Genomic DNA, 27,407 nt, shown 5'->3' on the forward strand with positions numbered 1-27,407 from the left:
AATGTTACTTTTTAGAAACCCACGCTGGACTACTTAAAGTGTCATTATATCTAAAATCAACTTTTAAATTGTTCATCCAAAAATATATAAAGAATATATGGCCAAAGTTTGAAAATTATGCTACTTAAAATATGGGTATAATTTAAGTATGCATATTATTTTTTCTATCATATATGCTATTTTTCTACTTACTGAAGTTACTCATAATAAACAGTTAAAATAATAATCATCTGTATTAATTATTGAAAATTTGGGATATAAAGGCTCCCAAAAAGTCAGTCATGTACAACCATCCAGAATGACATATTGTTCAACCTGTCTTCAGTCTTTTAAAAATATTTTTCTGTAAATACATCCCCCCACACACACACAGATAAAATTGTGGCCATAACACATATATATATTTTTCTCTTGCTTTCTGGTAGGATATTTTTCCGTCATCTATTTTTAGTCTGTGTCTAAGCAAGTTCTGGGTCTGGTTTTTCCCCGGATCAACCTGTTTCCCTCTATTAAAGTCTGGATATTTAGGTTGGTCCAAATTCCAGAAGGCTTTATATAGATTAAGAGTTTGGACTTTGGTCAAACTCCATTTGACAATATGGACTTACTGAATGCTTTTAGGAATGTGGAATTACGTGGTCGTCATGTTTTGTTTTTAGATTAATCTGGTAAATTAATCTGGTAGTTGAGCTCATGATAGGTAGCAATGGGTCCAGAGCCAAGAGAACTAATTAATGAGGGACTTTACAGATTGGTGAATAAGGAACTAGAATGGTGACCTGGGAACAGCAAGAGAGGAAAGGAGGTAGAAGCCAGTAATTCCACTTAGCTAAGCACGGTAAGTGATTTACATTCAAGTAAGAATGAGTTCTGCATTTGTATAGTTTTTCAAAATAATGTCAAAGGTATTTTGAAAACCTTAATGTCACAAGTGTCTTTGAATTCATTCTTTGTTTTCTTTACCACTACCTATTTCTAACGTTGTCTGCAGTTGTAGAATTCTGACTTAACACCAGTAGATACTATGTCTTGGATTGATTCTCTAGATACTACACTTCACAAATGTCAATCCTAAAGCACTGAGAGGTTTGTCCACCTGCTCTTAGCTGAACACAGTAAACTCCTTTACATGGTCAATTCCCAGGGAGCAGGACTGTAGCTGATTCATCCTTGTCTGCTCCACGCCAGCCCACCACTTGGCAAAGAGCAGATGTCTGAAGATTTGAATTCCCCCAAGTTGAGTCAAAATCAAGACCAGAATTTAAAGTCCTTGACTTTAGCCCTCTTCCACACCAACCCTGATGATACATTTGCATTTGTTACCCTCAGACTCATTCTGTTCCCTTGTACCTGAAAGTTTTTACACATGGTGACAGGCATCATCTGAACCATGCAACACAGAGGAGATAACTAATAACAAAGATCTGTCTGTATTTTTTTCATCCTACAAAGTTTGGGGCTCTCTCTGGTAGCTGTAGGTTGCTAAAAGTGGCCCTCTCTGTCTTCTGTAGCCACCTGCAATAGCAGCTTGCCAGCAGTAACTCCAGTCCAAAGACAATGACCTGGAAGCAGTATTTTATGCAGAACAGACTACAAGAATAATGAGAATGAGTGCAGAGTCAAGCTTGATTCCACTTGTGGATGAGCGCCCCTGAGAAAATCTCTGGCGTGGGTCTCTACCCAGACATTCCAGGCCTCTGCAAGTCCTTATCCATGAAATATTTTTACCAATCAGTCTCTGAGGTTTGGCTCCCAGTCCAAATCAAACTGTTGCTAAGCCCCAATCCCTGGAGGACCAGTAATGCTCTTTTAGTCTTGTGACCATTCCCGCACTGTGCTGGCTGACCTGGGGATGGCCCGAAGGACCTGGGCAGGAATGAGATACAAATTGCCACCCATCCTCCCACACTGGGGTCCATGACACTTCCCCCCTGGTCCCTGCAAGTCCTTGAGTTCCCTGGTGTGGCGACCCATCTATGAGTGAGGCTCTGCGGATCTCTATGGGTCTGTGTCCTTCTCTCTCTTTGGTTTCTCTGCCTCTGTCCCCTGAATACTCTGTGTCCCTCTGTTTTGTGTTTCCCAAGCCACTGCCCTGTGTGCTTCCGCTGTATGTGGGAGCCACTGTGCCTTTCTCTGGTTCTGAATCTCTGTGCCACTCTCTGACTATCTGAGTCTTTGTTTCTGCCTCTGATTCTGTTTCCATCCTCAGAACTGCTTTCCTCATTCCTTGGACTCCTTCAAGAACAGGTTTGCCCTGATCTCCGACTCCTGGGAAAATTCTCTCTTTCCCTTCAGTCCTGTTTTGCTTTAGAGAGTTTTGACACCTACAAAAAACAAAACAAAACAAAACAACAACAACAAAAAAACCCCACACACCAAAAACAAAAGCAAAAAACCCAAAGTTTCGGAGCTACCTTCAGTTCCTCATTTGACCAGCTAGCCAGAGCCCTGCTTCTATCATCACTCAGGTATGTCTCCTAATGCCCGGCACAGCTGGCCTCAGCATTTAGCTCTGCTATTAGCACATGTAAATGTGGGCATTCAGAATGGCAATATGAAAAGCCACAGACAAGCAGGTTGTATGACAAAAACTGCCTTATTAGAAGGACTTTGGTGAGCTTATCTTCAGCCTAACCTCTGCATAACACTTAGGCCTCTCTTAGGCTTCATTAATATCTAAAAACTTTGCAAGGCCTGTTTGGTTCTCTCCACTTGGACAGGGTCTGTTGCTATGATCAATGGAAAAATAAGCTCACGTTTGTGAATATGGGATATAACGTATTTATACGGACAACACTGTCTTATCCTAGATATTGGCACGACCTTAGTGTAACATGCATTGCAGTGCTGATAGTTCTTGGGCTGACAAGGTTTTTCCTTATCCTAAACCCACAATTTCTGATGGCGTAAAGGGCCAAGAACTTTATTTCTCACAAAGTCATGGTGTTTAGAACCAATCACATGACCAAATGAACGTGAAGGAAATCAGCAGCCAAGCAATCCTGTAGAACAATTCAAGTGCTAAGGCCGGGTTAACCCAAGTTAAGATTGCTTGGAGTAGGATTGCTCAATAGTTTTATCTTATGTTCTATCAACTGTGTGTTGAGAAGGATTCTGAGGCCAAGTATAACCTTAGCCAGAAAGAAAACAGATCAATTAGTTATATCATCCATGGCCTTTAAAGAGAGGGGGGACATCATATATTATACATTTGCTGCCTTTGAGCTAGAGGGTACACAGAGTGTGTCTGTATCATTCAAAAGTGAGAATAATTTTGAAAACAAAGGAAAAAGAACATTCTCTAAAGAGTGTTTTTATTGACTGCTCAACTCCAAGGACTTTTAGCTACAGTCACACAATCAGGAGTCTCTGTTCTTGCTTTAGATTGAAATATATATTTTATTTATAACTTTGATAGGACTGAATGTAGATTTTGTGTCACTTCTCTTTGCCCGGAAGGGGAAGAATAAATCAATAAATATGTAAATAATCTGTAGATGTGGGTTACTAAGAAATTTTCTCGCCAAGAAATATATAATCCAAATGGTTGAGTGGCTCAAGTTTTAACATGAAAGATCATTTCCTATGCCCACCTGTTCTTCCAATGTTATTTGGCATTACTGCTCAATATAAAGCCTCTGTTCCAACAAGACATTCTGTTTCCTATAAATGCCATGCATGTGTCAACCACAGTGCCTTTGCTTAGGTCATTTCTCCTGTTGCAATGCCCTTTTCTCTCATTATTTAAACCTATATTTATTCTTAAAAAGTGTCAATTCATGGTCTTCCTCCTCCATGAAGCCTTCCCTGATATGCCAGTCCCCTGTGAGCTCCCCCTCTTATATCATTTACTGTCCATATCACTAGGAGTGCAGCTATTTGGGAAATTTCTGTGTGCAAATCCTCCTCTTTTCCTCCCCATTAGACCTTTAAGATCACCTAGTACTTTCTTTGCTCTCTGTGTACTCCTCTTTAGGTGAGAAACACCGTGAACTCAAACCATTGAAGTTACTGAAACAAATTAAAGTTTTTAGGATCAAGAGTACTTGACCTCTGTGTTTCTCAAACTCCAAACTTCATTATAGATCATATAAGACTCTTGATAAATACAGATTATAGTTCAACAAGTGTAGGGGGGCCTGAGAATGTACATATCTAACAAGATGGCAGGGCACTGAGTAGCAAGGCTTTGTGTTGTTTTTCAAACACCAGGCACAATGTTTTAGTGTCCATAAAGTCAATGTAGTGGGTCACAATCATGTGTGTCAAACATAAATGGAAGAGAAAAGAAAATGGTATATAATAAGTATCCTATGGAAATACAGTGTCGTTTCCTATAATACTTTGTGTTTTGTGTGTGTGCCTACAATATGTGTGTGTGTGTGTGTGTGAGAGAGAGAGAGAGAGAAATGAAATATTAATTTTGTATCAGTGACTTAAGACAATAAAACACAATGGGATAAAAACTATGAAGGCACCAATATGCTGGGGCAATTTCCCTGAAGGCGCTAGTACAAAGGGGCACTGCACTGGAATGGGAGAAGGGGCTGGCTTGAGGACCAGCTGCTGGATCTAGCTGGTCTGCCTTTCTCTGTGGTTGAGCTGGCTTCCTGTACCTAACTGAGAGGCAGCTATGAAAATTCTTTAGTGGGTGTGTGTTTCCTACTTTGTTACTATATCATGGAAGGGGTAACACCACTGTTTCCTTCAAGGTCAACTGCTGGTTTGGGTAATCTCATAAACCCAGTGCAAATATTCTTTAGAAGCTTGAGGAGTCTCTGCTCTGTTACCTCCATTAGACTTGAAACATATTTATAGCAATGTGTGGGCCTTGGGGGAAAAAAAGAATATAACATTACTTGAATGTATGTTATAAATAGTTTCTTGCTCTTTTTTACTTCTTCAGAAAAAATGAGACCAAAAGAATTTTTTTTTAAATTTTTTGTTTCAGGAAAGATTGAACCTTATTCCAAACTATTCCCTTGCCTAGCACAATGTCTAGCATATCATATCTAGCATAAGATACAAGACTTGCTATTTATAATGTTTTATATTTAACAAATCTTGTATCTTGTTCTCTCCTGCAAAAGTTAAAGAATCATTATAAAAGTTTGTAAAAGAAGACAGATTTTCAATATGTTTCCAACATATGGAAACATAAGGGTTTTCTTACCATAGTGTTGTTATTAGTCACCTTGACTGCTGAGAACAGTAAAGTTGCTACTTGGATGTCACATACCTAACAAGTTGGAAGTTGGAGCAGACAGGGGAGCTAAGGAAATGACCAGAGACAAAGGCATGGTCTCTTTTCCACAGAATTCTCACTGATGCTCCACGTTACATACACTACATAAACGTTTATGATCCAAGTTAGCTGCTTATTAGCATTTCTTTTCAGTTGGTGTTGGCTAGTTGTAAAAAGGTTTCTTACTGGACTTACTTCTGAAAACATCAGCCTCCTAATGCAGTTGGGGAAGACGTGACCGAACAGCAGAGGAAAATGAGTTTTAATCAACTGTTGGTGCGGCATGAATCAGCAGCATGATGCAATTGTCAAGAAATGAATGCAATCTTGGGATGCCTTCTACTGTGTACCTAGCAGAATACTACTTCTACTGTGTACCTCCCTAGAATAAGGGAGATCCTTTGAGGCTTAGTTTTACACATCAGATCTTACCTTTAAGATAGATTTTTAAAATTTGGAAGGTATTCAAAGAAGATAAGATCCCTGGGTGATAAAGGAACTGAAAGCCTGTCATAAAAAGAGAAGTTGAAGGTGAAGGAAAGAGAAAATGTACAATCTAAATGATTTAACTGTTTGTTTAAGTATCCTGTATGAAACTCCAACAAGTAGGGATGCCTGGGTGGCTCAGTAGTTGAGCATCTGCCTTTGGCTCATGTCATGATCCCACATTGGGCTCTCTATGGGGAGCCTGCTTCTCCCTCTGCCTATGTCTCTGCCTTTCACTCCGTGTCTCTCATGAATAAATAAATAAAATCTTAAAAAAAAAAAAGAACTCCAATAAGTAGCTCTGGGACCATTTGTGGAAAGCTACACAGCAGGAAACAGCAATTCAGTGTAGGAAGAGTTTTCTGGCCATCAATCATGGCAGTATGAAAAGAGCTTGCCTATAAAGTAGTAAGTTCCTGTCATTGACAATATGTACCAAAGACTGGGTAAGAGTCTCGTTAGGGTTGAGGTTTAATCACATACTGTACAAAAGAATTTTTAAAAAGACTCATAAACCAAATTTGTGGTTGCAGTGGGGATTATACACTGGATTTTATTTACTAAGCTAAACATTTTTTTAAAGATCTATTTATTTATTTGAGAGAGAGAGCTAGAATGAGTGTACATGCACCATCAGGGGAAGATGCAGAGGGAGAGAGAGAAGCTTAAGCAGGCTTCCCGCTGAGCACAGAGCCCAATGTGGGGGTCAATCTCATGACCCTGAGATTATGACCTGAGCCAAAAACAAGAGGCGGGCACTTAACGGATTGAACTACTCAGGCGCCCCTAAACTAAACATTTGTTGTTTGTTTTTTTTAAAGATTAGAAGTATATGCAATTTTTATGGTCACCAGAAAGAAGTTTACTGTAAAACCAATGAGGCTTCAGCTTCAGGGCCCCTCCTTAGTACAGACCACAGCCATATAGTTAATAAATGTCATCCACTCAAAAAGTATTTAAGTTTAGTTCCTATACATGAAAATGTAAAATATCCTGGAATCTTAGAGCTCATATTTGAGAGAAATTTGATAGAGGTCCCAGAATCTGCCAACAATTTAAAAAACTTCATTACCAATAAACCTGAAAATAATTTTTCTATGCTGTCAATAATTTCTAAAATAGTTTAGATAAAAGACCAAATTATTGTTCTATTCTCTCTCTAGAAAAAGATATTATAAAATTGTCATATGAAGAAATAATCAAAAATAATGCAACCAAAAATGTAAAGGAAAAAAGTATAATGGTATGCGAGACAGTTAATGAAAATAAGTTATTTTTCTTGGTTTTGTGATGTTTGTAATATTTCTCAGCTTTTTAAATCTGTAAGTTTTTGTGATTTCTCATTCCAAATGATTTCCTATTTTTGGTAATTTTATATTAATTTTCTTAAAGAGAATTCCAAATTTTACAAACTTCAAGCTCCTCAAAATCTGACCCATCTCCTTAAAAATCAGAATAATCAAAAAATAATTTTTTTAACACAGTTTCAATGATAGGAGCTTAGGTGGGACCCAGTTTAATACAGTTAGAACTTTAAGTAATGAGCTGTCAGATGTGCGTATTAAGCCATAAAAATCCGTGGAGCCATCAACCAAGGATCTGTCAATATCCAGGGCCCTATGTAACTTGGCCAACCACCCAGCTTCATCTCACACCCCTGACTGCCTTTGTGCCCTGCTGGCACTCACCCCGTTACTCACACCACCAAGTGGTGCTCTGATACTAGACACACCTACCATTCTCTTGTTTCTAGGTCTGCACTCCTCTTAATTCCTTTCCCATGGAATAGCTCCCTGAACAATTGTCATTCCAAATCATACCAGGCTTAAATGGAGAAAAAGTTTCTCTCTCTTCTCTCTCTCTCTCTCTCTCTCTCTCTTTTTCTCCCTCTCCTTCTCCTTCTCTCTCCCAATCCCCAAAGTGCTAGGTCAGTTCCAGTGTTCAACACACAATAGTTGAATAAATCAAAGAATAAAACAAACTATTAACAGGGCTATCTCAAGAGGTTAAAGAAGAAATTAACAGCATCTTGAATCTTGGTTCCTTCCAGGATTTGAGTTTGGTGTGCATTTTTTTCAGACTTTTTTTTTTTAAGATTTTATTTATTTGAGAGAAAGAGAGTATGAGCGGCGGTGTGGGGAGGCACAGGTAGAACGCGATTCCGATGAGGGGGTTGATTCCAGCACTCTGGTATCATGACCTGAGCCGAAGGAAGATGTTTTAACTAACTGAGCCACCCAGGCTCCCTTTTTATTCAGACTTTTATTTTATGTGTTTACATGCCTTTATATGTAAATGTATATGTATTTTATTTTTTGGATGGAGGGAAAAGATTTTTTTTTTAAATAAGTGGTATCATACTGCACCTGCCACTAGTTCCTCTAACTTACTGACATATTTTGGGGTCCATCAACCTTGATGTGTGCACGTACCACAAACATCTTCAGTGATTCTTAGTGGGGGTGCGCTTGGCTTCTGAGCAGGACAATTTTCACTTGTTCAGGACTGCAGCGTTCTTTGTTAGGAGTTAAGCATTCTGCCCCCGTCCCAAAGTGCCAGTAGCACCTGACCCCTTGCCCTCATCACTTGGCAATGAAATGCTCTCAACACCTTTTCACTTTCAGTTAACTTATTACATAATCTTATCCTTTGAGTTCAACTTTATCATTTCATTGTTGGTAGATATTTAGGCTGGTTTCAAATTTTTACTCTCACCAAGAAACACCTCTGTTCCTACTTCCATCTGCTTATGTGTGAGTGGTTCTGGAGGCAGACACTAGAACAGGAGTTGCTGGTCATACGTCCATCCATGTTCTGTTCACATGTGCTAGATTCCCCTCTGACTTACACCCTTTTACCAACAGTAGATGGTAATAGCCATGGCCTGTATTCTTCAATACCTAATCCTCTCTAATTCTTCAGTTTTAGCCAATCTGGCAAATAAAGAAAATAATCACATTGTTATCTTAATTTGCATTTCTCTGATTAGTATTGAGATTTATTTGAATACATATTTCCCCTTTTGTGAGAGACTTTCACTTTCTCTTCTGTATGTGTACATATTTTAATTTTTACTATACATGATTTCTAATCAGAAAAAATAATGCACACTTTAAAAAAACAACTTACATGTCCTTTAAGGCTCACTCAGGTATTGGTTCATTCTAATAATGGTCTTGATCTTTCTCCCTGGAACCATTCTCTTGGACAGGGTTTGCAAAGTACTTGTCTTATCCTCTTGACTAAATTAATAGAACCCAGGGGCACCTGAGTGGCTCAGTGGTTGAGCATCTGCCTTCAGCTCAGGTTGTGATTCTGAGGTCCTGGGATTGAGTTCCGCATCAGGGTCCCTACAGGGAGCCTGCTTCTCCCTCTGTCTGTTTCTGCCTCTGTGTGTGTGTTGTGTGTGTGTGTCTCATGAATAAATAAATAAAATATTTTTTAAAAAATAATTAATGAATAGACTCTAGACTGAGGCTTTTACATTTTTGCTCCCTTTGACCTGCCTTCTATAAAGTCTTGTGCCATATTCTGCACAGATTTGAAGCTTAATAAATAAAAATTTGAGTGATAAAATGTAGAGGTTGATTATGGGAAAATATCGACTTTATTTTCAACCTTTAGCTCTTTGTGTGAATGAGGTCTTGATTGAATCTTACCAAAAGTGGGACATATTTCTATAAAGGACATGTAATGTTCTTGGACCTATAGTCACTTCTTTGGAAGATATGCTCATCAAAATTTCTAGGAAAGGAATACTTAACTAGTAGAGGAAGTTCAGATATATGTGGAAGAGCTCTTTGGGGAATGAAGATCCCACTGCCCCATATACATCATGAAGTTAGGAGGCTGCGTGACAGTCTCTGTGTTAGGTTATCCCAAGCCCAGGACTCCATAAAACCCCCAGGGGATAGCGACAGTGACTCAATCAAGTTGCCACCCAGAAATTAACGTGTGCTGAGATGTTCCACATTAGAGCACAGTCTGATTCTCCTTGCTTTATACTCAAGTATTTCTTATGTGTTGGTCATATATAGTTATTATTTAGAAAATTACCATAATAAAGTTCTTAGTAAAAAAAATGTCATCAAGCTGTAATTATCAGAAGAATTCTGTAAATTTTTTTTAAGATTTTATTTATTTATTCATGAGAGACACAGAGAGAGAGAGGCAGAGACACAGGCAGAGGGAGAAGCAGGCTCCATGGAGGAGCCCAACGTGGGACTTGATCCTGGGTCTCTGGGATCATGCCCTCGGCTGAAGGCAGGCACCAAAACACTGAGCCACCCAGGGATCCAGGCAATCTATAAATGTTTTAAACATAGACTTCGGATCTCATACAGACTTCGGATCTCTCTTGAAAAGAATCCAAAGGACTATCCAAATCCTTTATGTTTTAGAATTTTGTTAATCAAGTTTTATTATTTCAAATAAGTGATCTATTGCTCAAATGGACCCTCATGCCAAAATATTCATCCAAAAATTAATTATTGGTATAATGTATTTAAGGGCTTGTGACCTTTAAAGATTTCACCTATCAAAAAGAATTAGAATTTTGGCTGTACCCAAACCTGAAGTTTTTTATACCAGTCATTCTTTTTTTTTTTAATTGAGGCATGACTGACATGCAACATTGTACTAGTTCAAGGTTCCAATTATCCTTTGAAAGCGTTTTGTAATAAGAAGATTTGGACTCATCTGTGAATCAGGTCAATGAACCGGGCTGCTTTGTGCTTAAACAGCTTAGTGGGTGTTCTTACAAAATATTTCTCCTTGCCATTGCTTCCAGCTAGCAAATATATTTCTCATACAGGATGGAGGCATCTGTGCCCCACAGAGGAAATATGCTAAAGAAGCATGTATTGGGAAATGCAGATTTAGAAAACAGATAGCTTGGAGACCTATGTAGAAATTTCCTTCCACAGATGGTCTTATGTGTACTTTTTATTACCAGGCTAAACTTTCATGCCAGAGGGATGTCACAGCAGATGCCAGGGTGGTTCGTGACACCAGGAGCCCTCACCCGCAGGTGAACCCCCAAGAACTGGGGTTCTTCCTTGAAGTTCTTGTACATACCTCTGCAATAGCTTTTTAATCACTGACATAGTTGACATCCCTTGTGTAGTTGCCTGTGTCCCCTTCCCTTCTGCCGCCCTGAGCCGGGGGTCCCTTGTAGCAGCAACGGTCCCAAGTATCTAGCTTCCTGTTATCCAAAATAAATTCAAAGTAATAAAACAATTATATTCACGCAACAAGAAAAGCACACCACAGAGGATATCACAAGTTATGGCCTTGTGGTCTCAGTGGCTTCGTGTAACAATTGTGTGCTCTGTTCAGCTCTTTGCTAGGCCTGTTTTGGCCATTTCATGTGTGTTAATGTGAGCAGTACTTACAACTGGCCCATGAAATATGGCTAGTATGAATCCTGTTTTAGAAGGGAGAAAACAGAGGCTCAGACTGGTTACATAACTTGCCCAAGGTTGTACAGCTGGTAGAGGTATCTATCACCTGGATAGAATTCAGGCAAACCAACTCCAGGTTGAAATTCCTTGTGTTCAGCTTCATTTCAGTCAAGACAATGGACTCCAGTACAGTTGCTCAGTGGTTTTCCAACACTCAAAATGCAGTACAGCACGTACAAAAGAGAATGTGAGAGAGAAATCAAAAACAGAAAAAATTGGCCAAACCTTATTCTTATGGTTATTTTTGACTTGGACTTTGAAAAAAATTTGTTTGCACAGTAACATTGTATGTTTGTTTGCTAGGGCTGCCATGACAAAGTGCCACAAAATGGGTGGTTTAAACAGCAGAAATTGATTGTCCCAGAGTTCTGGAGGATGGAAGCTAGAAATGCAGTTGTCACTTCTGTTGGTCCCTTCCAGGGCTTGTAGGGAGGGATCTGTTCCAGCCCTTTCGTCCTGACTTGTAAGACGTCCATCTTCACAGGTTCACAGGGCATTCTCCGTTTGCAAGGCTGTCTCCAAATATGCCCTTTTTATAAGAAAACACCCACCCTAAATGACCTCATTATAACTTGCTAAAGACAAGACCTCATCTCCAAATAAAGTCACATGCTGAAGACTTCAACATATGAATCTCCTGGACACAATTCAACCCCTAACACTGCTGTTAGCCAATTCTCTCTACAGTCCACTCAGCCCAGCCCAAAGCATTCCTTGTCCTCATGTTTGGGCTGAGAGTTTGGTCTCTGGACTACCCATGGTGGAGAATATTGCTGAGGTAATCTTTGAGAGGAAAATCCAGGGAAGGAAGAGTCAACCTGTGGTTTGTCCTGAGTGAAAGTGTGGTTCTCTCCTTCCTAGGTGGTATCACGGCAACCTCACACGTCATGCAGCCGAGGCTCTTCTCCTCTCAAACGGATGTGATGGAAGCTACCTTCTGAGGGACAGCAATGAACGGACCGGGCTGTACTCTCTCTCTGTGAGGTAGGAGACTTAAGAACTCTAGGAATTCAACATTGTCCCATCTCTTCCTAACACGGACATTGACTTGATCATCACACTCAAATTACCAGATAACAAAATTCTTACATTGCCAGAAAAAATTCTTTTGATTCCTGTTAGATCTCCAGGTCTAAGCATTCCAAGCTCTGAATGGTGGGCTGTAAGAAACATTCTCCCTCCTTCCCTTCGCAGGGAAGAAAATGTGAGAGCTGAAGGACACTTTATGAATTGTTTAATGTCTTGCTTGACTGGTGGAGAACCTGAAACCCAAAGTGGTAAAGTGTCTTTGCACCCAATAAATCAGCAATAGAAACAGCACCAGAATCCAAATCCCTGAAACCTGGCGCAGTGCCCTTTTAATATCCCTGCTTCCCCTGAAAAATCAGAATGATTCATGTCTGTACAGCTTCCATAAGCACAAACTCAAGCAGGCAGTAAGGCAAATTTTAAGTTTTTTTTTTTTTTTCTGTAAGTGGACCGACCTTTCTCAAAGCTCCACTTCCTCTGAATATTAATGAAATTAATCCAGTCGCTGCCCAGCCCAAGCCTGTGATGATCCAGTCCTTCTGGAGTCTCTCTCCTCCCTGCTTCTTCCTGGCTGCGCTCCTCATCAGGGAAGCTGCCCTTGCCTTGTGATAATCAGGGGGAGTCACTGGTTTTCAGTCAGCATCTGTCACCTTGGCCTCTACGGACACGTAGCAAGTCTTTTCTGGGTTCATGGGGGGTTGCTGTCTGCTTAAACTAGGGATGTGAGGACTCCATGAAATTGCCCAGGCACCCACTTGTTAACCTCAAACCATTATTGTTTTGCTACTGTTCTGATGGCACCTCTGTATACCTCTGAAAAGATCCCTTCGTGTTGCATCTCTCATGCTGATCTGGCATAAGCAAGTTTTCTCTACTCTTTTCTCCTCTGTGTAGACTGGGCCTCCTTGTCACTAACTCAGTAGCAACATCTACACTCCTTTCTCTCTGAATCCTCTTTTTCTTCCAGTTTAGAAACATTTTTGTTCTGTTTTGTTTTGTTTTTTTAAGGCTCCTCTCCCTCTGATAGAGGGAAAAACTGGCTTCAAAAGTATTTCCCAGGGAGCACCTGGGTGGCTCAGTCAGTTAAGCATCTGCCTTTGGCTCAGGTTATGATCGTGGGGTCCCTGGGCTCTGCTCAGCAGGGAATCTGCTTCTCCCTCTGCCCCTCCCAAATGCTTGTGCTCTCTTGCATGTTCTTTCTCTCATATAAATAAATAAAATCTAAAAAAAAAAAAGTATTTCTCTAAATAATTGATGGCAGGCTTCTATGAGCTCAAACACAGAATTGACATTTTTTAAGTCCTCTTTGTGGGTTTCCAGACTTCCATGTTTTCTCTGCCACGTAACAAATTACCCCAAATTTAATGGCTTTAAACAACTACATTGAGGGACACCTCAGTAGCTCAGCGGTTGAGCATCTGCCTTCGGCTCAGGGTGTGATCCCAGGGTACTGGGATCGAGTCCCACATTGGGCACCCTGTGAGGAGCCTGCTACTTCCTCTGTCTGTGTCTCTGCCTCTCTCTGTGTGTGTCTCTCATGAATAAATAAATAAAATATTTTAAAAAAATAAACAACTACATTGATTATCTCACAGTTTCTGTGCATTAGAAGTCCAAGTGGGTTCTCCTGTTTCTCTGCTGGGGCTCCTACCAGGCCAAAATTAAGGTGCTGGCTGAGGTTGTGGTTCATCTGGTTTATTCTCTATGTCCTCTTCTGTCATTCTCTTCTTTTTTTCTTCATTCTTTCTCATTCATTTCCTTGCTGCTAGGGACTGAGCTCCCTGTTTTCCATCTAGCTATGGACCAGGGACCAGGGTCAGCTTCTGGAATCCACCCACAGTTCCCTGCCAAGTGGCTCCCACAGGCAGTTCACCGCATGGATTGTTTGCTTCCTTCTAGGCCAACTAAAGCATGTCTCTCTGATGTCTCTCTGATATCTCCTGTGACTAGCCAGAAAGAAAAATTTGCTTTTACCAACACTCTTATGTGATTAGGTTGGGCCCACCCCCAGATAATCTCCCTTATTGTAAGGTCAGCTAATTTGGGGCTTTAATTATCTGCAAAATCCCTTCATAGCAGCATCTACACTAGCATTTTATAGAATAAATGGGAAAAAGTGTATGTAGTCCAGGGACTGAGAATTGAGGACATGTTAGATTGCTGCTTGCCACCCCTTCCATTCCTGGGAGCAGTGCAAGTCGATAGGCTTGCTCTAAGGCTAGTGGCAGAAATCGATAAGAGTGTGATGGGGTAAATAAGAGGGTCATAGAGAAAACACACACACATTCATTAACATTTTTTCATGTTACTCTGTTTTGCTTAAACTTTTTCTAAATAACATTTTTGGTAAAATTATTAATCAGACATAAAATTCTGCTTGGGTGGAAGCAGGAATGGTGCTTTCTTTAATCAATAGCAAAGGTCAAAATTTCATCAAGTGGTTAGGCTGCACATCCTTTAAATGCATAGATCTCCCCAAAATCGCAAACAAACCTGTGGAATTATTGGATCAAAGAATATTAACTTTTCACCTATATATGTTTCATCTGAACAATTAGATCAGAAGCTTCTTACAATTAGGTGGTATGGCTTATTTTACTCATTCATTTGTTGACTCCCTTAATAATAAATATTTGAGAGCTTCCATTGTATGCCAACCGCTTTGGTAAGTGTTGTAGAGGATTCAGACTTTGCCCTAAGGATGTATGGCCTCAGCAGCAGTGGGACACTATACAGGTTGCTCACTACAAGTCAGAGTGCAGTAACCAATGGTAAAGAAAGAAGGTAAGTGTTTGGATGGTTGAGGAGAGCAAAGCAAATAACTCAAGATGGAAGTATCATGCAGTAACTGGTAGAGTAGGTAATATTTGAACTGACACTTGATCAGAAACAAAGAGGATGATGTTGCAGGTGAAGGGAACTAAGAATGCTAAGGGACAACAGGAGAAACTTCTAGGAGAATTATGGGTCCACTTGGATGAGAGCAGCTGTTCTCAGAGTGTGGTCCCTAGACCAGCAGCATTCCCTGAGAATAGGTTAGGAGAGCAAATTCCCAGACCCCATACCTTGGAAGTACTGAATCAGGAATTTAGGAGGTAGGAACTAGAAATCTGGGTTTTAACAAGCCCTCTGGGTGATTCTGATTTCAGATGTGTGCTAAAGTTGGAGCAGGCCATTCGTAGAGAGGAGAGGAAGAGTGGGAGTCAAATAGTATATATTTATTTGCATCTGTAGATAAATAATATCTATAATTTATATATTTATATATGTTTATATATAATTATATATATATCTATAATTTATAATTTATTTAAGGCTCTGCCTCATTCCAAAAATGAGATGGAAAATGACATTGTAGGAGATTAGATATTTTATTCAATAGGCCATTGAACCAGCATGGCAAGAAAAGGGCTGGGCTCACACAACTAATTAAGTGACAGAAGCAGAATTCAGACTGACTCTCAAACAAGTAAGCGCCACAAACAGGACAACTTGGGGAGGGTGCTACCTGCCTTTTCTATCATCCCTATTCTCTGCCGGCCTTAAACCCATGCCCCTGAAAGGAGTTACTGTTCAAGGACCCTCTCGGTAAGTCAGAGAACATACAGGGAGAATCATCTCTTGTTTTCCATTGCAATGAAAAATTGAGAAGAGCTTTGCCAAAAACACTAGTGCTTTAAAAATGCCAGTGGTTTCAATAATGGTGTCGTAATTCTCATTTTTAGAAAAGTTTAATAGTGACGCTAATATCTAAGGTTGTATTTCCCTTCAAAAAAAGATATGCATTTGTTGAATAACCTTAAGCATTTCTTTTTCCCTTTCAGAGCCAAAGACTCTGTCAAACACTTTCATGTTGAATATACTGGATATTCATTTAAATTTGGCTTTAATGAATTCTCATCTTTGAAGGATTTTGTCAAGCATTTTGCAAATCAGCCTTTGATTGGAAGTGAGACAGGTAAGCAATGAACAGATAGATATTTGACCTATGAGACATTGTTTCAGGATGGAGGAGGGATAGGGAAGATTTCATTAAGTAGCTGTCACTTCTGTTGAGTATGTGCATATGCTACCCAATTAGATATGTTTAGAAATTTTTTTCCAATTACCATGCCATATGTTACATTAATAAATAAATTACATCATATATATATTATCTTAAGGAGAAAATAATGTGATCTGTATCAAGTAGATAGTTTTCTTAGAATGTGTTATTTAACAGATTGATTAAAAATACACAATTTTAAAAAAATAGTCTATTTTATAATTATAATGCAATAAACAAAGAAAGAAGAAAGGCTAGAACAACTTTCTGATACCTCATAATTTTAGGTATGGGCAGTTTGCATATTGGGAGGCCATAAAAGATAATTTTGGGCATTTTTTTACTTAAGTTTCCACAAAGATTCCAGAATTTTGAAAATACTGATTAGAAGTCAGCCGTGCTCTCGAGCAAGACCTTTATTTCACCATAAAATTCTCTTTCTCTTGTCCTGGTTTTTGTAAGTTTTTACACTGGACTTAAATATGGACAGGAAAATTTGAATTTCCCTGTTTGAGTGGTTAATGTCAAACTAGAATATTCAAATTAAAAAAAAAAAAAAACACTACCCTGGTATTTAAATTATCTAACTTGTTTTTCTGTACCAGTTCAATAAAGTAAGCAAAAGATCACCCCAATATTTGTGATACAGATCACAATTTTATGCTACCTAAATGAAGATAACTCTCAATTAATCAAAAATTGGGCACTTCCAGAACTTGAGGTAGAAGAGGAACTCAAGACTTAACAGCACAACTGTTTTACTGTGAATTTGTACACACTCATTTTCTTGGTAAACATGACCAGTGGGCTTTCTGTTACTTTCACTGTGGTAGGGAAAGATGCCACCACTGGTTTTTCCTTTTCTGCTGTTTCTGTGGCCTGGATAGAACCTGATATGAATCACACAGTATCAAGTATAGATGAAAAGCACAGGGGAAACCACAAAATAGTTGCCTTACTTTATACTGACCACACAAGGCTTATGATAGAATATTCCAAACTACAAAATTGAAGCTATATTTTTTTTTTCTGCTGGAAATTCTTCCAATCGGCCCTGATAATTACTTTACCATTTAACCAGCAGTAATTCTCATAGACACATAGCAGGTGGGCATGCATTATTTATTTCCATCGCTACTTTGTCATTGGCATGCAAATGCCAATTTCTTAAATCCCTTCATTTCAGACTTCCTACAACTCTATGCTCAATTTTATTCACTTCTTGGTCACTAGAAATTGAGGAGAGATTTTTGAAGCTAAAGACTGTGTTTTATCTGCTATTGGGTGTGTCCTTCTCCATATGCCCCAGGTCCTGCTACAGAGCATTACACTTTGGGTGAGTGAATGGATGGCTGGATGGATAACTATGAGTGGGAACTCTGTGTAGCTTCAAAGCCATGATAAGGGTTATCTTCTAGCTTTTTTTTTTTTCCTCCAAGCAACGTCAGCTTTCTTCTTTTAAACTCTCCTTCTAGACTCTATTTTTAACTCCTTTGATCATTCTCTGAACTTTCTCCAAGTTAGGGAGAAAGTATACATTCTGCCTATCAAACGTCTCAAAAAACTTTAAGATCAAAGTGAATGTAGTGGTTTCTGGTTGAACCTTTCTGCCACAGGTCCAATATCCAGGCAAAAGCATCACCTACAACTTGTCCAAAGTCAAGGCTCCTTGACATTGAATTCAGGACAATGAAATTTCCTGTAAATACGTTAAATTCCCCTGTAAAGACATTAATGTAACTAAGGTGTACCATTAATCCATTAGGGATTGGGGGAAAAAAGGGTATAATCCTGATTCCTATAGTGGTTTATCCAAAGCCAAAGTTTGCTGTATCATTAACATTACCATCGCTACTTTATTTATTGCAGTAAAACTCAGGAAACTAAGATTTTTATCCTCCCTGCTGTATCTTCTCTGTTCTATTCGTTATCCATCAGAGAATGTGTTATTATTTGAACCCCTGCTATAGGCTCTTGATGTTTATGGGTATGTACTAGGCCTACTAACTCCAGCCCTTCAGTTAGGTTTCCCTAACTCTGAAATATTCCTCTTATCTGTCACAGCCAGATGAAGGCAAAGCCACTGAGGCTGGGAACAAGGGGAAAAACCCATGACAAATGAATGTTCTAGTTGTGCCCCTCTGGGAGTAATAGGCCTCAGGAAACAAGATAACGTGCTGAAGTCATGATGACTCTTAAGCCCAGCAGATTTTCAGAAGCCACAGTCAGCACTGTGACCTGTGAATAACAGTGAATGGAAACCAGGATGCCACCTTCTAAAAATAGATCTCTTCTTATTCATTTAAGTATTGGCTCCTGGTTTTGACTCCTAGTGATTGGGAAACCTGCAGGCTGACGATTTCTTGCTTACCATCAGATGAAGTGCCAATTCTTAAAGTTTTCATTTGATTAAAGATACCAGGGGAAGTATTTGTCTGCACCATGGATGAGGCCTGCCTAGAGTCTTACCTCCAGATTTTAGGAATGGAAAGGAATAGAACTGGGTATTTCAGCCCCCTCCTTTTCTCCCAAATCTCTGTCATGCCAGCATCCCCCTCTGCAGTGCCTGGAGAATGAATGTATTTAAAAAAGACTTCCCCACACTTATCCACTGGCTGGTATGGCATTGCCTCCAGGGGCAACGGGAAGGACCTCCAAATAGCCAATAGCCTTCCATTTCACCTTACAGTTGTATATAACATAGAGGGAAACCCAGCTTCCCCTTAGGCTCTGGGTTCTAAGAGAATATTTGTACTCAGGAGAGGTAAAACTGTTAACCTCAAGGGAAGAATACTATTTTAAGATACCTTTTTTCCTATTCTATTCCTAGTCTCCATTCTTTAAATTATCAATATTTGTTTCCTAATCTGAAGAGTGAAGATTTCCTAAGCAAGATCTAAACCTCCCGACAACCTCAATGTCTTATTATTATAATTTTCCTTGCTATAATCTGCATTTAACCTTTCCAATCTCTGTGAAAGTTTTTGTTCACTCTAATTTCTCCTTAGTAACACCCATAAACACTCTTAAGAAATTTCTGATTGTCAAATCCCAATCATTTCCCAAGTATATCATAAAAACATCCGTCATGCTCTTTTCCCTTACTTTCCCTCAGTGGCTCTTTTATTTTCTAACATATTGCAAAATTGACTTAAAAAAAATCTTTGCAAAAAAATTAAAAATAAAAAAAAATCTTTGAGAAGCACCTGCGTGGCTCAGTGGTTGAGCATCTGCTTTTGGTTCCGGTCATGATCTTGGAGTCCTGGGATTCAGTCCCGCATCAGGCTCCCCAGAGGGAGCCTGCTTCTCCCTCTGCCTGTGTCTCTGCCTCTCTCTGTGTGTTTCTCATGAATAAATAAATAAAATCTTTAAAAAAAAAAATCTTTGCACTAGTAAGTAAATCCTATGAGAAGAGGGATTTTTGTCAGTGTCGTACCCTGATCATACATCCCAGTATGTAAAAGAATAAATGATGGGGGCTCCCCAGGTGGCTCAGCGGTTAAACGCCTGCCTTTGGCCTGGGGCATGATCCCGGAGTCGCAGGATCAAGTCCCACATCCCACATCAGGCTCCCTGCGTGGAGCCTGCTTCTCCCTCTGCCTGTGTCTCTGCCTCTCTCTCTCTCTCTCTCTCTTTCTCTGTGTCTTTCATGAATGGATGAATAAAATCTTAAAAAAAAATAAAATAAATGCTAATAATTATCCACATTTCATCATTTCATGTTGCTTTCTCATTTATCTCATTACCCAAGCCTGCATTGCAACACTGCAACCAGCAAAGTTCTGACAATGAATTTTTACTTCCAAAGTTTATACAAAGTATCATTTGAAATGATACTTTGTGTTGTATGTATGCTCAGTAATGATTAAATTCAGATTTTGACTTTCATTTGTAATCATAAGCTGCTGTGTAAAACTTCCTTCATATTTGTACATAGATTTGAAATTCAACTTAAGTAGACTTGGAAATTTGAGACTTCTTTATTAGCATGGATACTTTAGGTCCATTATTAATTTTTACTGTATCTTCTTGTAATTAGCTAAGTTTGAAAATTTAGACAGCATTTGTCTTATTTAATTTATTTATTTGAGAGAGAGAGAGAGAGAGTGAGAGAGAGAGAGTAGCAGACTTCCCACTGAGGGTGGAGTGCACAGCCCAACTCGGGGCTCAATCCCAGGACCCTAAGATCATGACCTGAACTGAAGTGGAGATGCCTAACCTAAGACATCCTTCACAGCATTTCTTTATCCTTAAAAGTCCAAATATTATTAGAACAAAAATTACCTTTCTCATTACCTTTGATTTCTATTAGAATGCTGTGTGTGAAATAGTCATATATAATTTATTATAGGAATTATTTTGCGGTGACTTTAATCACCTACCTGGCATGAAAGCATATGATAACAAGTCAAGTGCTTTGTTTGTGCTTACCCTTTATAATAATTGGTTCTCAGTTTTGAAGATCCTATCTGGTTCTTTCTTAAATGTCAAATTTCCACTTCTCTTTTTGTCTTAATGTGGGGATTCCCAACCTCTCGGTAACCACTATAGTTATTATTATTTTATTTTGTAACGCCAGCCTTCTTTTACCCAGATGGCATTTAAAATTAAGTTAAAATTAATTGGAGTTTGGGAGTTGTGTGACATTTCTGAAAATAATTGGCGACAACTCAGAATTTTGCCAAACCACAACCAAGAATCACTTCTTCAGTGTATGCTTGCCAAAAAAGGAAATTTTCTTAGCTTGTAATGATGTGTGCTTGAAAAAGGAAAAAGCAGGCAAGGAAGGAAAGGGAAGCACCATTTGTGGGGTGCTTACTCTCCTCCGAGCATTCTATTGGATGTTTTCACATACATCAAATTACTGAATCTTCTGAAACACCCACAATAATGTGAAAGTGGTCCCACTTTCGGATGAGGAAATAAAAACAGACATTTTGAGTTATTTGGCCAAGGGGAGCACAGCTGGAGTCCAGGCCCACCGTGTGCTGAAGCACCGGGACTTTCCACTGGCCTACCGGTGACACGGCAGCACGACATCGCCACGGCACAGTGTGACCTCGAGTAGGTTTGGGTGGGAAGATCCCCACGACAGCGACACTGGAGCATGTTCATAGGACACGGCAGGGCTATCCCCCAGGCTCTTCTAAAAGGTCTGCAGCAGTATTTTCGGGGTGTGATGTAAAGCCCTTGTCCTACAGAATGTTAATCAGTTTGAGCTTCGTCTTTGTAGTTACTGCTGTTCTTATTTTATTTACATGAATTGCCATTTGAGACACTATACCGGAGGAAATCTTAAAACAGAAAAAGGCTGGCTAGAAAACCCATGTAGGCCCGTCATATTTATGTGAAGTGTGAATGGGAAGGTGGAAGAAAAGGAAAATGAGGCACAAAGACACAATGACATCAGGAAGGAAGTGCTTCAAATGGACACTGTCCATTTATAGGAAAAAGGACACACCTTTGGTTACTAAGCGTCCTCATAATTCTTGCCCCTGCCTTGGGCCTGGGTGTTTAACTACATTTCTAGGATATTAGGATGGGAAGGGAGTCCACAGACCATCTCATTTTTCCCCTACAAAAGAAAAAACTGAGGCCTGGTGAGAAATGTTAAGGCAAAAACTCACATCTCCTTTCCTCAAGCTGCCTCCTAAAGAATCCATTTCTTTGATTTTCGTTTCTATGTATGCTCTCCTGCCCAAACATCTCATGGGCCACAGAGAGTTTCCATGGTGTGGCCACCACGGCTGAGAGTAATATGTTATATCATGAGTAAACACATGAACTCCCAGTTCGATGCCAGGCTCTGCCGCTCACCAGCTGGACGCCCTTGGGCAAATTATGTAACCTCTCTGAGATTCAGTTTCATCATCTTATAAATTAAAGCCGATGATCTAATAGTTCATGCCTTAATAGTTCATGACTTGCTGTTGAAGATTGAATGAGATTAGGTATGTAAGACTATAAAAATAATTCTTAGCATGGCATAAATAATCATTATTGCTGTTTTTAATGAAGCATTTTTATAGTAATTCACTCCAACGTATCATATGCAAGAGTTGTACATTCCTTGGTGTATCATGAAGTGTTAGTGAGGGACGATTTAATTTGTGTTTATCAAATGTTTATGTCATCTCCAAATTTTAAGCCAGTTCCCACAGTGGATTCAGATGAAAGGTCAGATCAAGCGACCGCTCCAGAAAGAATGACCTGACTTGACTTGGGTATTTTAACAGAATCTTCTGACCTGGCTGACTCATTTGCTTTTTCATTCCTCTGTGTAGTTCTCCCTGTGAGGCTGCAAATGGAAAATTAAAGCCCCTGACTATGTAAATGAACATAGTTTCACCAGCACCATTTTATGATGGGTTCAAGTTCATCTGCAGAGCAGGTTGCAAAGAAGAAAGGAGAAAAGACCCTGAATATTCCTGTCGTTCTCTCTAGAAAACCACTTCCCACTGGCAGGAGGGGACAGGGGAACCTGTCACGGATATGCCAGTCGCAATGTGTGTTTTCTGAGCCTGAGGGCAATAACGAAACATGGATGGATGTGGTCTTGTTTTCATTTAATTCAGCAAATATGTACCGGGGCCAACTGTGAGCTGCACACTATTACTACTGACAATATAGTGAGGAACCAGATATCATCCTCACCTTCAAACTTCTTCCAGTCTAGCTGAGAAACCTGATGGGTTAAGCTAAGCACTAGCTTTAGTGCATAAAAGAAATACTCTAAATAAAAGTTTCCCTTTTAAGAGCTTTGTGTGCTCTTGCACTACTCGGTTTCAGATATCACCCCGATGCCTGAGGCTTGAGACTGTCCTTGCTGTGTTCCTGAGGTCCTGCAGGAATACAAGCGAGGGAGTCCTTCGATGCAATCTCACAATGTTGCATACAGAGTGGGTGTCCTGTAAGTTAGCAGTTCAGTCAAAGCAAACTGAAATGCCTGCCTTGGTCCCTCTCTGATCACCTCAAAAATGTACCTCCACCGAGTGCTTCTGAAACCCAAAGTTTCATGTCAAAGGCAGGAAGCAGCAATCTCCTTCATGTAGCTCAGAAACTGAAGTGAAACTCGCAGCCAGGTTTCCAAGACCTGTGGCGGTAGAGTTTCCTCTCTCCTCCCTTTACCAGCCCCTGCCTCCTTTTGCTTTGACCAAACCTTCTGATCAAATCCTGGAGTTAACTTGGCCTGAATATCACTAACCCCAAGTTCCTCCTTTACGGAGCCAAGGCACTACCTTGAGCCTTGGGTGGAAATAGAACGAGTCTGTGGTGGCTATATTCTATAACTTTCTTTTGATTGAAAAGCAATGGGTCAAGAGAAGTACAGGGAGAGAAGTGGATTTTTCTGGTTTATTTTATTTTATTTTATTTTATTTTATTTTATTTTATTTTATTTTTTTTAGTTAAGGATATTACTATTCCGTCCCAGAATACAAAGGTGGGATGAACACCAAGAGACAATAAAGAATCAGCCCTGTGATCATGCCAACTCTGAAGCTTTCAGCGAACTGAAATGCTTCCCTTGGTCCTGCTCTGATCACCTCAAAAATGTACCTCTACCCAGCATTCCTGAGACCAGGTTTTATGTCAAAGGCAGGAAAGAACAGTCTCCTTCATGTAGCTCAGAAACTGAAGTTAGTGGGCCTTCTCTTCAGAGAAGTAACTAATTAGATCCCCGGGAAGTGGATCCCATGACTGTACCCGGGTGAGGTGTTTGTGGGGGACACCCAGGGCCTGTGAGGATCTACCCTGGTGTAGAGGATGGGGCAGTTTCTACAGAAGACGAGATCATCGTAAACCCAGCAGCCATGCCAAGAAGCCTATGTATTGTTTTCTCCTTGGGCAGAATGGTCAGCTAAGAAGACCTATCTTTAGGAGGCAGGATTATCCATGGGAGCTATCGATTTATAAGCAGATTGGCATTTTCTTCATTCCACCATTCAATCTAGCCTCATTCACCGTCTTACTAGTAAAAATCAATCTATACTCAATTCTACTTTCCTGTTGACTCATTATCATTTCCCTCAGTTTAGCTTTTGTTGGTTAAACTTTAGAAGAGGTTTCTGAAATAGAATTTGATCCCTCCCCCCACTGGAAATGTGAACAGCTGTACATGTCGTTGTGGTCCTGTCCTTGCCCCCAGGGCAGGGTCATCGTGGCCCTGGCAAGGCTGGTTCCTTTCAGGCTCTTCTCTGACTTAAACCTGAATTACTGTGGCATTCATTTACCCAATCACTGATCAATCCTTCATTATGTCAGCATCTGTACCAGGAGATGGAGCTACAAAGATAAATTTGGGACCATACCTGCCCTGAAGGGACTCACAGGGTTGGGAAATGCACCTGTTGAAAAGACAGTGGCTTTATAATACCAAGTGGTTATAGTTTTGTGGCTGTAAGCAGCACCCCCACCCAGAGATCCTTAGAATATAGCACAACTGGCCCTCAAGTCTATGCTTACCCCCCAGGCACTAATACTGTGGTACACAAGATAATGGCCCCCCCAAAGATGCCCACATCTCTTCCTGGACCTGTGAATATGTTACGTTACCTGGTATGAGGGAATTAACTTTGCAGATGGAATTAGGACTATTAGCTGACTTTGGATGGGGAGGTTATCCTGGGTTTTCCAGGCAGGCCCATTCTAATTGCAAGCCCTTATAAGTGAAAGACGGAGACAGTAGAGGGAGACCCCAGACACATGGCAATGTGGGCAGGCCTCACACGCACTGTTGCTGGCTTTGAAGAGGGAGGAATGGGGCCACCAGGGAAGAAATGCTGGCAGCCTCTAGAAGCTAGAAAAGACAAGGAATGGCTTCTCCCCTAGAGCCTTTCCCGAAGGAAAGCAGCCCTTGCCAATACCTTGATTTTTAGATTAGTGAGACCCATTTCAGACTTCTGACCTCCAGGACTATATGATAATAAATTCAAGTTATTTTAAGTCACTACAGCTGCAGTAACTTGTTACAGAAGCAATAAGAAACCACTACAGGTGGTATGCCTGGTTGTGGACAAAAACAGGATTGACCAGGCACATATCTCTAAGGTATCATTAAAGAAATATATTTTCATATTAGACATATGGAAACAGATGAAAATTTAGCATCATCGTTGAAAAGAAAGCATTAAGATTTCATATTTTTTCTAACCTGTGAGCTGCTTGGAGCCCTGGGCCCCAGTCCCCTCTCCCGCACTCAGATGGAAGGGCTTAGGAGACACTCATTCGTCTTCAAGCTGTAGTCAGTGGCTTCTAGACTCTGCCATTTTATTCTTGGCAGAATGTCACACGTGGGTCTTTTTTAACTCGACATTTAAAAATTCATGTTCCAAAGATGCAATCGTTGGGTTTTCATTTACGAATTTAAAAATACTCTATATCAAAGCATAATAACATCTAACATTTTCATAATCCTTTCGCAAACACTTTTTATTCGGTGCCTCAAACAGCCTTGTGAAGAAAGAGTCATTATTCTCACGTGTCTGGGGAGGAAACAGAAGCTAGACTGACTGCCCAGGGTCAATAGGTACTGAGCACCAGTAGTGGCTCTTTCCATGCCATGGTGACCGCTGGGCACATCGCTAGGGGTGAGTCTCTGGGGAGGGTCACCCTGGAGCCAACCCCACACTCACCAAGCATCTGGCACGCTATGATTGTGTCACAGAGCCCCTGAGCCTGTACAACGGCTGCTCTTGATTTAGGCGTCTCTGCTTTCATTATGACTGTAAAACTGTAACTGGTGGCCCCTCGTCCTGATATGACTGGATCTGTTCTCATGAAAGGATCACATTGACAAAAGAGCGCTGACGACGTGCAAGGGCAGGACAGGGGCTTCTGATAGCTGCGAAAGCCATTTTTCATTGTGATCCCAATGCTACAGTTGTGAACAGGATGCAGAAGAGGGAGGAGGTCAGGGTCTCATTCTTGTCTGGGGGCATGGTCAGAGACCCTCTCCTGGCTTTTCTCAGTGCCCCTTTTCAAGTGACAGCAGGGTGTCATGTTGGTCCGCTCTCAGATGCCACAGTTGTGGTTTTGCAGTCAGTATGTCATGCATACCTGAGCGCCGAGCACCATAGAATGGTTTGGCTTTGTTTTAGGCGTAGTATCATTATCTTGTGCTTTTTAACTGCAGAGGTGATCTCTCTGTGTCCTTATTATGTCCTTCTTACTCCAGTTCAAGGTCCACACTATCTATAATCTTTCAAAATACCTTTTCAAAGAAGCCTTTCTGACCACCCCCATGAAATATCATTCTTCCCCCAATGCCACCCTCATCACCTGCCTTATGTCTTTATCTTGCTGTATTAGGATTTCCAGAACACTGCTCTCACCTGATGTATTCTATTTCTTTTCTTTTCTTTTTTTTTTTTTTTTTTTTCTGGCTCCCCTACCAGAGGACCAGGTGCTGTATCTTCTTTGTTTGCTGTTGTATCCTCATCACCTGGACAAGTGTCTGGCACATAGTAGAGCCCAATAAATACTTGTTGAATACATTGCTGAATTCTTGATATCTCCCCCAGGGTCTGGTACAATCTCAGGCCTGCCTTTTACAAGACTCCAGTAAAATAAAAAGCAAGAAACCATAGCAAGAGGGAAGAAACCCTTAACTCACTCTTTTTGTAAGTTATCTGGTTCCCGATCAGCTAATTGATTGGGAGAAGGGAAGAGTATAGAGGGGGGATGGTTAGAAGTGTTGAGTCAGAAGTGCTCTCAGCCTTGGAGGGACTCACCCAAGCCCCCAAAGACTGGCCCTTTTTCTGCCCAGTCCTCTTCCTCCAGAGGAAGTGAAGGCAATCATACATAAGCTGGTTCAGGTCATGTTCACTTGAGCAAAGCAAATTCCCATGTGGCTTATTTTATTAATCAGGTGGTAGGAGACAGTAGGGAAAATGCAACGAGTCTGCTTTTTTTGAGATCCACTGATTTGTTACAAGTTTGTTCTGAAACCATGGAATAAATCCTCTCATACCCCAGTGCATTTGTTGGGTTTTACTTTCACGGCCTTTATAAAGGCTACCTGGAAGACTTCCAATTATACCTTAAAGTCTGGACCCATGTAGCCTCCTTCGTGAAGGCTTTTCCAACGTGTTCCATAGAAGGGGTCTTCGGGTCCCCGGGCGTCCCTGGCATGTGTCATCTG

The 27,407-nt window shown here is 40.4% G+C and overlaps 1 protein-coding gene across 2 annotated transcripts in view; it reads left to right on the plus strand.

Annotated features, from left to right (window-relative positions):
• The window catches only part of DAPP1 (dual adaptor of phosphotyrosine and 3-phosphoinositides 1), a 48,294-nt gene that overhangs the window by 7,975 nt on the left and 12,912 nt on the right, over positions 1–27,407 (plus strand). For both annotated transcript variants that reach the window (XM_072809950.1, XM_072809949.1), the window contains 2 exons: positions 12,055–12,177; positions 16,047–16,180. In XM_072809950.1, coding sequence (XP_072666051.1) covers positions 12,055–12,177; positions 16,047–16,180 — 257 coding nt within the window. The remainder of the gene's footprint in view (positions 1–12,054; positions 12,178–16,046; positions 16,181–27,407) is intronic.

This window comes from Canis lupus, chromosome 33 (genome assembly GCF_048164855.1).
Source record: "Canis lupus baileyi chromosome 33, mCanLup2.hap1, whole genome shotgun sequence".
NCBI classification, from domain to species: Eukaryota; Metazoa; Chordata; class Mammalia; order Carnivora; family Canidae; genus Canis; species Canis lupus.